Source organism: Vigna radiata, chromosome 6 (assembly GCF_000741045.1).
Source record: "Vigna radiata var. radiata cultivar VC1973A chromosome 6, Vradiata_ver6, whole genome shotgun sequence".
NCBI classification, from domain to species: Eukaryota; Viridiplantae; Streptophyta; class Magnoliopsida; order Fabales; family Fabaceae; genus Vigna; species Vigna radiata.
Window position 1 is genome coordinate 14,296,521 of NC_028356.1, and position 11,604 is coordinate 14,308,124.

Genomic DNA, 11,604 nt, shown 5'->3' on the forward strand with positions numbered 1-11,604 from the left:
CTCAGGCAATTGGGCGTCGGATAGTTGGTAGGTGCAACGTCTATGATGTCATAGACGTCGCCTAACAGTGAAACTGATGTCTAGTTTTCCAATATATTTACGATAATGCCACCGTGTAGTGATAAACGTCGGTTTTTCACGAAACCGACGTCTAATGAGTGACGTTAAACAACGTTTTTGCACTAGTGTTATGTATAGCTAATAATTTAATAATTATTTTTTTTAATTCTATAATGTTTTATCTGCATGATACACCACAAAAAATGTACGATTTAATAAAACTAATACAAAATATTTACTTATAGATAAAACAAGCTCTATTACATAATATTTACTCAGATAAAACAAGTTTTTATATTATGATTCATGATTTCTATTGAGTATGTGAAATTAAAAATAAACCGTTTATTACATAAGAAATATAAAATAACAATAATAACTTATTTTTTTTAATTAGTCTTAAAAATAACGCTAAAAAACTAGAAGATTAAAAGTTTATTCACACGGACTAAATTTTAAATATTTAGGACACTGGTTTAGAATATGCCGAAGATATTCAGGGAATGACACTGTAAGGGTACGGTATCAACTACCAACCGTTAAATTCCAATAATAATTTAAGTGTGTAAACGAAGTTATGGAAAAAAATAAAAGAAGTTATTAAAGAAAGAAGAGAAGAAAGGAAAATTTTGCACTTCGTCTTCTTACTCACTCATCAAACTCTTCACGCTTCCTCTGCTTTTCGTTTCTCGCTTGCAGTTGAAACACTCTCTTCTCTTATCACGTGATTCTTCTTCTGGTACGTCAAATGCGATGGTGTCCTTTTCATCGTTTCCTTGCTCTTTTCTTGATTCGATTTATATTCCTTCAATCCAACTTCGTTTCTTGCTCGCACCAGAAATTTTGTGGTACTTGTTCTAAGAAATTTTCCTCCGTCGGATCGAAAAAGCTTGTTGAAGACGTTAATACATGTGCATCTAGAATAATTTTATTAGCTACTGTTTGATTGGATTCCAGATTCCAATATTCTAGTATTGGTTTCCGATTTTTGAGATCACAGCAGAACTAGATTCGGTTTTTAAGTTTATCCGTTTATACCGTAACGATCCTTGAGCGTGAAGATTTTCTACAAACAGTCTTCTTTAATTATTTATTTTTTATCATATTCTTTTACTGTGAAAAACGTTCTTACATGAGGCATCAGTGAGAAGTTAAAATCGCACGATTGTATCCTGTGAAGTAGGAATGGGGAGGAAGAACGTACACTTTTGGAAATTTTTAAAAGGACTTATGATCATATTTGCGAGGATTTGGTTTTTTAAAAAGTTGATGGCATTATAATATGATGTATGTTTAGCCGACCTAACTTTTGTTGTTTTTCTTTTACTATTAGAGAGGTGGGTTCACCTTTAAGTGGTGTTCAATTTGATCTCTCTAGCTTCCATTTTTTTTAATTAGATAAAGAAATAAAGAATTCAACACTCATGGTCATTGTCTACGTTTCAGAAAGCCACCTGACGTTGGTTGAATTGTAGATATGTTATAATCAAAACCATATATTTTTCTTTAGCTAGAAAAGAACTTAGGCTTTTTAAGTCCTTTTCCCCCTTTATGCTGTTGTGTTGGCTTGCAACTTTTGGGGATTAAGGTTAGCAAATTAAAACTGTTTGCTTCGGTGCATCTTAACTTTTCTTATCAAAGCTGACTAATCAAAACTTTTCCGTGCTTGATTCGTGCGTTTGGTTTAGGTTATCTTTTCTTTAAACATCACAAGGGCGCATAGCTTTGCATTTTATATATCCGGCTTGGTAGAACCTTGTTTGGTAACTCTTTTTTGTTTTTTTTATGTGACTGCAGGTATGGATAGTGCTGCAGGTCAAATTCTCTATCCTTTGCACCGTTGCAAAACTGTTCATCTGGTTTGTTGCAATTTTATCCTTGAGTCATACTTGTTTTTCTCATTTTTTTTTTAAATGAACTAGTGAAGGTACAAACTTATGGTTTACTCGTTTATTTCATAAAGGCTAATAAGATCAATTCATACATGTACCGCATACACCCTTTATCTGTCAAAAAATATTTTTAAATAACTAAAAAATCAAAACAAAGTTAGTCAAATTAGTCATCAGTTTTCAACGCGCTCTTCTTCACTGAAGTTTCATTCCTTCTGTTTCCAAGCTATTCGAATTGCTGACATTCACAGATTTTCCAGTGCAAACAACTTTCTCGTTCCAGTTTTTATTGCTTTTCCTCATTAATACATTGTAATCTTTCAAAATGTAAGGATGAGTACATGTAATTCAGTTTATGCGGACTAAATTCCTTAAACTTGGTATTTCAATCACAGATCTTAGAAATAGTCATAATAATAAGTTAAAATATAGGTCTTATAAGAAATTCCCATTGGAGCATTCTAATGTGACATGGGAAGGTCTTAAAGACCTTGAGAAATAAAAAGAAAAAAAAAATGCCTTTCACCATGGAAAGATTGTAAATGTTTAAAGTGTAAATAAAATATCTTAAAAGTATAGGACTTATAAAAGCTTTCAAAAAAAGGATTTTAAAACTGATGTGGTAAGCAGGGACCAAAATAAACTAAAATAAGATCAAATGGTATGACTCTTAAACTGAAAATTACCTTAGATGTTGAGCATGTTTTACTCTTCTTCTTGAGATCATTCGTCATTTGGATCACTTTCTATGGCATTAAAGTCTTGTAAAAATTTGTATACAGGTTAGACATGCTCAGGGAGTTCATAATGTTGCAGGAGAGAAGAACCATGATGAATACATGTCTTACGATTATTTTGATGCACACCTAACCCCTCTCGGTTGGAACCAGGTAGTTTCTAGGCAGATTTACTTAACGTCATGTTTTCGAGTATTTCTGTTTGGTTTAAGTGTAATGCAGAATTCCTCTCAAAGTGATTTCTTATTAAAGTGACAACGAGTCAATAGCAATGTTCTTTATCTACTTATTTCGTTCCCTGGTTAATTTTTGGTCGTTAAATGTCGCTTTGTGGCTGACAGGTTGATAATCTGCGAAAACATGTGAAGGCAACAGGACTTTCGAAAACTGTCGAACTTGTTGTGGTTTCCCCATTGTTAAGGTATAACTAAATTTTTATTTGGTATTTTCCTCTGACATGCATCACTTTGATTCTGTTATTTCCTTATTGTCTTGTTAAAAATGTACATCTGAACAAGTGTGCAATATGAGCCATATCTGACAATGATGTTTATTGGTAAGATAAGTTGAAAGAATGTATGTTATCTATTGTTCTATGTAAACGTATTTATGATATGTGTAAAAGGTCCTTCACAAAGCAGGGACGAGAGTTGGCATCAGATAACGGTGGATATAATACCAGAAATTGGCCATAATGACTGAATATTAGGACATAGTTTGTAAAAACTTAAATCTCTTATTGATTAGTCATGTATGAACCGGTTATTATGTTTTTCTTCTGCAACCTGACTTGTAACAAATAGAACATAAATATTGTGATAATTAGGGAAACTATCTGACATTAGTTTTTGAATTTCAACACCTTGATTCTGCTGATCTGTTATATTGATCCTTGTATATTTTATTTCTCTACTCATGATATTGTAATGTCTTTCATGTTCTGCTTCCGTTTAAATCATGATCACACTATGACTTTAAGGAAGGGACTTCTAATATCTCTTTAAATTTACGAGAAGTTGGAAACAATTTTAGCCATATCTTTTATGTTGAAATAGAATTTGACCTAGTTGATATGATAAATTGATGGATTGTGTGAAGAAATATTTTTTAAATGTCTTTCATTTATTGAGAACATAGAATACTTATGTGTTTGGAGCTATTGTGAATTGAAATTGCGAACTATTACATTACAGGACCATGCAAACAGCAGTTGGAGTCTTTGGTGGTGAAGTATACACTGATGGGATTAGTGAACAACCTCTTATGATGGAAAATGTCGGACACAGTGATCATCTTGCAGTTTCTAGTCTGAACTGCCCTCCATTTATAGCGGTGGAGCTTTGCCGAGAGCAAATAGTATGTTACTCTACAAAGAGGATGATAAATAAATGCTACACTACATGATAAATACTGTCTTGCTTTGCTGCTTGGGTGATTGAATAAACTGATTTACATAAATCATTCCCACGGTTTCTCAGATTCTGGTAGATCCTAAAATAAAAAAAATACAGATAAACCAACTGAGTTTACAATTTGGCTACTAGACCATTGATCGTGTCTTCCAGTCTCATCTTTTCGTGGACTTTCTGTGTGTTCCTTTACTGAATAACTTCAAATCATTATATAGCTTTCTGAGAGTTTAAAACGGCCCTAAAAGGTTATACTTGCTAGTCCAAACATTGCCCAGTTCTGTTTGTTCTTATGTTACATCTGATAATGCGACATCTTCAACATGGTCATTTGAATTATTTTGCAATCTGCTGTTTGCCTTTTTCAATAGCCGTTTCACTAAACAATTAATAGAGGTTACTTGTTTCAGTATATATGTATGTGGCCAATGAACTTGTAACTAGCGAAAAGATTAAATTAAGACGGGGAGGGAAAAGACTTTGAAATACCTCCCTCGTATCGTTTTAAACTCATTAGCTATACAAATAATGATGTTATGTGATGCTTTATTTTTGTAATACAGGGAGTTCATCCTTGTGATAAGAGAAGAACCATCAGCGAGTACCGGAATATGTTTCCAGCAATTGATTTTTCACTTGTAAGTATTTATTTTAATAATCAAGTTTGTTCTGATGCACACTGGTTCCCAGAAGATAAATAGAAGAATATGGTTGATCAAGATTCATTCTTAATGTGAAATATGTTTAGATTGAGAATGAGGAAGACATTTTGTGGAAACCCGACGTCAGAGAGAAGGTAGAAGCAGTTTCTGCTAGGGGCCTGAAGTTTTTGGAATGGTAAGTGGGATTAAATATATTTTGTGCATGTTTCTTGTCAATGACTGCATATTTAACAGGAAGATTAATCTTGCTGAACAAAAAGGTAGGGATAAAACGAAGAGGCACGAGCATACTCAAATTAAGCTTCTTTCATATTTGCATAATTTAAATTCAAAAAGAAGAGATGTATTGGTTTGGATCACTTCGAGTGTTTGCTGAGATTTTTGCCTTCTTTCTTTGCATTGCATCTGAAACGCTTGTTTGCAGTTCCTGTGGTTTCATATTTAGATTTTATAGAATGTGACTTTGTAATGAGGCCAAAATCTACACTTTAGATGGTTCTCACATTCTTGCCTTTTATCTACCAGCTTGAATATGTTTTACACAATTATTTGTCGCAAGTGTCATCTAGCAGTTACAGCCAAAGATCTGAAATCTTTTCCCCGAATTTTGCTGTCTTGGTTCAGGTTGTGGACACGTAAAGAGAAGGAGATAGCAATTGTTACCCACAGCAGTTTTCTGTTTAATACCCTTCGTGCTTTTGGAAACGATTGTCATCCCAACATAAAGAGTGAAATACGAAAACAGTAAGCATTTGCCTTAACTAATCGATTAGAAGCATATTCAGGTTGGTATATGGTTGGATAATACATGATAAGGTATCTTTTGAAAATGTCTCCTGAACACTAAGAATCAATTATAATCCTTCAAGAAAAGCTAGGAAATATAAAAAAAATAATCTTCATGACTTTATTTTATGTTGTTTTAATATAATCTAAATTAATTACCTAGAAATTCTCCATCAATATAATCCAAATAATGCAACACACTCATCGGCACCCTCGTTCTCACTCCGTGCAACCCATTGTTCACTAGCATAGAAGTCACCACGTTTTGTGGTTGGTTTGTTGGAAAAGGATATTTCTTTTCTAATGCACTTGACATCCTGAAATACAAAATATTTATGCGTTTCTATTCCTTCAGTTGAGAAATCTCTTGTGGGCTTCTGACCCTTCCCTTGCACAAAGCCAAATTCCCTTTTCGCCTTTAGTGTGGTTGAAATTTTTCTTGCTCATTTATCGTAGTTATTACCACGTTATAGAGTCGAGATAATGATTTTTCTCAGACCATCACTTTATCCAACATGATACGTTTCTTTTCTCTATCTCTCTCTGCTAGCCATGATCTCTCATAGTGGTTCTTGCCTTATAATTCTCAACAAGTAATTGATTGGTGATAATGATGTTTTCCAGCTCGTAACTCAATTCATGATAGTACATTTCTTTTCTCTCTATCCCGCCATGATGTGATCTTTCATTATGGGACTTGAGATTAAGTAAAGAAGATTTAGAGTGAATTTGGGAGAGTGTTTCCCCACTTAGGATTTCATATTTATAGTAGTTTGAGATACATTAAATACAATGGAAGAGAAGAAAAAAAAAAGAATTCTAGAAGATGGTCCTAGGAACTAGGTCTAAATCATGCTTCTAGGTACTAGGTCTAACACATAGTACAATAAATCCTATTTAAGACTATTTATTCTAACATTCCTCCACAAACTAGAGCATACAAATTATATGTGTCAAGTTTGAAACAATTAAATTCAATCTAAGGAGCTCTCAAGGATTTTGTTAATACATTTGCAAGTTGGTCATTTGATCCGACAAACTCAAAGTAAATTTCTTTGGACAACAAGTCTTCTCAAATAAAATGATAATCTATTTCAATATGTTTGGTCCTCTTATGGAATACAAAATTACAAGCAATATAGAGAGAAACTTGATTATCACAATACATCTTCATTGGGATAATGTCAAAAACCAAATTCTTATAGGAATTGTTTAACCCATATAAGTTCACATGTCAAGGATGTCATTGTTCTATACTCAACTTCAACTAATGATCATGCAACAACATTCTACTTTTTACTTTTCCACAAGACTATATTTCCTTCAAGCAAAAACACAATATCTTGTTGTAAAGCGTCTATCCATAGGAGAACTAGCCCAATCAGCGTCACAATATCCAAAAGCTTGGCTATTTCCTTTATCTTCATAAAGTAGTCCCTGCCCTAGAGCCTTTTTAAGATATCTTAGGATATAAATGACAACATTTCAGGGATCAACACAAGGATTTTGCATGAATTGGCTCACAACACCAACCACAAAGGACAGACATGGCCTAGTAATAGAAAGATAAATAAGTTTTCTAGCTAGTTGATTTATTCATAACAAGAGACCTCAAAATAGGTAAAAGTGGACGTTATCAAATAATTAGGTTAATGAAAGGAATTTGATGTATTGGAAGGTTAATGAGAAGAATTTGAAGTATTAGAAGAAGATGGCGTTGTGTTTGGAAATATATATACATAGAGGGTTCAACAATAAGCATAAGCAAGACCTATTGGGCAGAGTTTACATTTTGTGAAGAGGAAGAGAAAAAAGGAGTTTATGTAAAAAGATGATACTTGTAGACATGTAATATTTTTTAGTTGTAGGAGAATAACATCAATTTCCTTTTTGAATATGTGAATATCCCAAGAAGATATATTTGATAGCTCAGGTGAAAGTTTGTCCAAACCTGGAGACATGTTATGAACAAATTACACACAACTAAATACTTGAGTAGAAATAGAAAAAATAGGTTCATTTGGAAACATAATGGAATACGGAACTTCAATGCTCAAAGAAGAAGAGGACATCCTATTAATAAGATAACAATTAGTGAGAATGACATCACTCCAATGATGGGAAGAAAGATTAACACCAATCAATGAGGTACGAGTCATTTCTACTAAGTGTCCATTTGAGAGTGAATTAAGTGTTGCTTTTTTAAGAGATTTAGAGTTAAGTAAGAATGGATTTAAAAATAAAATTTAAGAAAGTTAATGAAGAATTTGATCGATCTGACATATAAAAAAATTGTAATAATTGATAGAATAAGAGAATGAGATGTTATCTTTAACTCAAAATATTAAAATAATAAATTTACACGCATCTTTCTCGTTTATTCAACTTATCCATCTTTACACAGTATAGAATTTTAATGCACATTTGAACACCAACAATATTCCTCTCAAACATAAATTCCTATTCAAACAAAAACTTTCTTGACTACAAATACTTTAATGGTGACTCGTTAATTATAACAAGGTATGTTTTTCTTAAATTCCTATTAAGAAAACTTTCAATAAAAGTGATATAAATCTATATAACTTCATATCGTATTTATTTGTGTTAGTGAAAAAACTATTAAGATATTTTAATAAAGTTTCCATCAATTTATCTTTTTTTTTTCACTCACAACAACAAAGAGTGTGTATATATAGAGAGAGGTGTTTACCTAAAATATAAAGATTAAACTGTAAAAAAAAAAAAAAATCAAACATACTCCTACAGAAGATTCTCTCAATCTCATAATATACAAGAATGCTAATTTCTTTTGCTATCTTATACTATGCCGTGTTTTCAAAATAGGTTGATGTTAATTTTTTTAAATATATTTTAAAATATTAAATTAATATATTTTGAAAACATAATAGACAAACAACACAAAAAGATCAACAAAGAATCAAAATTCAAGAATATCTCAATATCATAATAATTAGTTCATAAATCGGTTATATCAGATCTTCAGATATGTATCTTTTTCTTCTGCATTTATTAGAACTTCTTCAAGAAGTTAGTGAGACAATTACCTTCACCATTTCACAATATTATTCTGTTAGTAAAAGAAAAGGAAAAAAAAAAGGCAAGAGACTTCGGAAGCAGAAAAAACTTTGATATTCTATGTAGTATATGGTAACCTTAACTAATTGTTTGCAAGCTCTACATATGTTCGACTTTCATTAGACCGATTGACAATTCTGTTTTACAGCTTTACTAATTGTGAGCTGCGTTCAATGGTCATCATTGATAGAGGGTGAGCATTTTACTTTGAGACAAAACTTCTATTCAATCCAATGCACAAAATTCATATGAGTATTTATACCTGCAGTATGATTGGATCAAGTGAATCAACAACTAACTTTCCTGGCAAGATTCCTCGTGGCCCTGATGTTCCCAGTGAAGCTGCAGACTAAACATTCTGGGATTAGGCGGAACAAACTGGAATTTTCATTAGTATAATATGATTCCTTCTTACTTGCATTTACTAGCAAGGATTCAATTTTTTGTTGACCGGAACAAACTCAATCATATGACGATTTTCAAAATTCCTTTTTCCGGGCATAAAACATTGGTAAAGTTAGGTGCTAGATTTGAAGATGATAAGCAGGATGTGAGACAGGATTTTCCGATTATATCCAAGTATGTTGTAAATATGTATACTTGCTATATTTGCCGGGCTATGTAGTAGAGTTAATTAAATCACTTTTACGAAAATAATACTTTGACACGGCTGAATTATTTGACACTCATTTGATACGGGGTGGGGTGAGGTCTACTTTGTGTTAATGGCAGTAGGGTTAATTTTGTCATTTTGGAGTGATGGAATAACTGTAAATGAAATTGTGCGTTTTGAAGCAAAGCAGCTACACAATTTGGGTGAGATTCTCATTGCACTAATTTCACTTTTGCAAAGGCGGGATCATTGTTCGTTAAAGGGCAAGGATGGGTTGATAGAGAAGGCGAGATTTTGGGCGGTGCAACTTAATTGGTGGACGTGATCGGACGGTGGGCGGTGCTTCTTCTTCCTTTCTTCTTTTCTCTTTATAATGCGAGAATTTGGGCAGTGCTACTTAATCGATAGGTGCACATGATTGGAAGGTGGTCGGTGCTTCTTCTTCCTTTGTTCTTTTGTCTTCATTTGTGTATCTTTTGTTTTCTTTATGCTTCATTTTCGGAAACCCTAGACTAAAATGGGCAAGGTTTGATAAAGATGAGGTTGAGCAATTCTCGCTAGGGTGGGTTGATAGAGACATGCTAGGAGATTTAGGTCTGTCTCACATTGTATGCTTCGTCTTCCTTTCTTGTTTTGTCTTCATTTGGTTGTTTATCTTTCATTTTCTTTTTGCTGGATTTTGGAAAACCCTAGGCTAAAGGGGGCAAGGTTTTATAGGGAACGCGAGAAGGAATTGAAGCTGCCTGGAAAAGAGCATATAAAGATGCTCCTGAAGGTTTAGTGCTAGAAATAAATAAGTGTGTCAAGTGTAGGGTGTAGTGAATGAAGTGAATGAAATAAGTAGGGTGATGGTTGAAGAATAATTGTTTATATATCATTTTAATGTCTTTAGCTGATGTAGTCAATAAAATTTATGAGAAACAACTAGCTTCAAAATAAAATAATGGGATAACAGTGAGAATAATAATATAAGTAGGGTGATGGTTGAATAATAATATAAGTATATAATGGCATTGTGTTTGCCCTCCTATTCTCTGATTTTAGAGGCAGAGTCACTAAATTTGGCACACTTTACTTTTGTTTTACCTTCTCAGTGGAAAACATATTCTTGCAAGCCATGTAAGTTTCTTTACATGATTCAAAGTAATGCAAACCATATGTACCGTTGCCTGTCCTATACTTGATGTTTTGTTTCTGCTATAATTTAAATTTTTGTTGTTGCAATTTAATTTCTGCTGCTGATTTTATTTTGAATTTCTGTTTTCTCCAATTTCTGTTTTCTATTTTACTATTTTCTGTATTTCTGTATTCTGTTTTTTTGTTCCTGTCAAAGTTGATCTTGCCTCAAGTCACGATAATGACTCCGTTGTAGCATCATTTCAATTAATTAAATAAACTCCATTCTTCATGTGAAATGGCTAGAGCCGTGACCTATTTTTTATTATTATGTTTTGGTTTTATTTTGTTTGAATTTTTATTTTTAGAAGGGTTAGCTTGTTGTTGCTTCTTATCCTGGAGGAGAGATTTTATATGGAACCAATTATTGTTTCAATACCTTTCTTTCCTCTCTTTCATGATGAAAGTTGTCTTCTTTCCCCCACACATCAACCGATCATTTCTTTGTAATTTTATGATTTGACTTCACACCAAACTTATCTCCTAAGAATTAAACTTATCTCCTAATAATTAAATGAAACAAAACATGCACAGGATTTTGATTGGAGACAGAAAAACATGAGGTTGGAATTAAGGAAAATTAGTTCCTTTCTTTTTTTTAGAAACATCCAAACACAGGACTGCTATCTTCAAGGATAAAACCTTAATTTCCTCTTCATAAAAGTCAACGAAAATAGTAACAAAGAAGAAAGGAGAGAATGTTGGTCGGGGTTAGGAAGAAGTAAGTAAAGAGGTTGGACAAAACTATGTAGATCTAACCAAGTAAGAGCTACCTTAGATCGTGTAGAAGAATTTGGAGCAGCTAATTTTCGTGAAGGAGAACAATGGAAACCAGGTAGGGGAACTAATCATTGATTGAAATGTATAAATACCTGGTGATGTTTGATTGAATATATGTTTATACTCATGTTGTTATTGTTATACGGTAGTTTCACTTCCAGATTTACATCTATCTTATATATATCCTTTCTTACCATATGTGTGAAAGTTTTCCATGAGTGGATGTCGTGAGCTATGCTTGTTGTCAACCTTGGAGTATATAGAACAAGTTTGAATTTGGATGCCAATATTAATTAAGCTTTACGGGCTTTATGGTATAATGCATTATTCTTTTTTAGCCTTGAGTTTTGTTCTGGAATATAAATTTTTGTGGATTCAATTATTTATTAA

General features: G+C 32.7%; 1 protein-coding gene across 3 annotated transcripts; it reads left to right on the forward strand.

Moving 5' to 3' along the window:
• The first annotated feature begins 639 nt into the window (after nucleotides 1–639).
• Nucleotides 640–10,175, forward strand: LOC106765106 (phosphoglycerate mutase-like protein 1). Of its 3 annotated transcripts, none has more exons than XM_014649609.2 (10): nucleotides 643–799; nucleotides 1,858–1,919; nucleotides 2,735–2,842; nucleotides 3,031–3,110; nucleotides 3,883–4,045; nucleotides 4,662–4,736; nucleotides 4,847–4,935; nucleotides 5,385–5,504; nucleotides 8,794–8,838; nucleotides 8,914–9,328. In XM_014649609.2, the coding sequence occupies exons 2-10, from the start codon at nucleotides 1,860–1,862 to the stop codon at nucleotides 8,996–8,998; spliced, it is 825 nt and encodes a 274-aa protein (XP_014505095.1). In that variant the 5' UTR covers nucleotides 643–799; nucleotides 1,858–1,859; the 3' UTR covers nucleotides 8,999–9,328. The 3 variants fall into 3 exon arrangements, with proteins under 3 accessions (XP_022637851.1, XP_014505095.1, XP_022637850.1); XM_022782129.1 differs by lacking the exon at nucleotides 643–799 and adding an exon at nucleotides 1,492–1,648 and having other exon boundaries at nucleotides 8,914–10,175; XM_022782130.1 differs by lacking the exon at nucleotides 8,794–8,838 and having other exon boundaries at nucleotides 640–799; nucleotides 8,914–10,175.
• The last annotated feature ends 1,429 nt before the right edge of the window (nucleotides 10,176–11,604 follow it).

Bases quoted from the DNA above. Each gene is read 5' to 3' on its own strand.
- LOC106765106 (XM_014649609.2), top strand. From the start codon at position 1,860: ATGGATAGTGCTGCAGGTCAAATTCTCTATCCTTTGCACCGTTGCAAA. The intron at 3,111-3,882 runs GTATAACTAAAT...ATTACATTACAG, and splicing joins GTGGTTTCCCCATTGTTAAG to GACCATGCAAACAGCAGTTG. The intron at 4,936-5,384 runs GTAAGTGGGATT...GTCTTGGTTCAG, and splicing joins GGCCTGAAGTTTTTGGAATG to GTTGTGGACACGTAAAGAGA.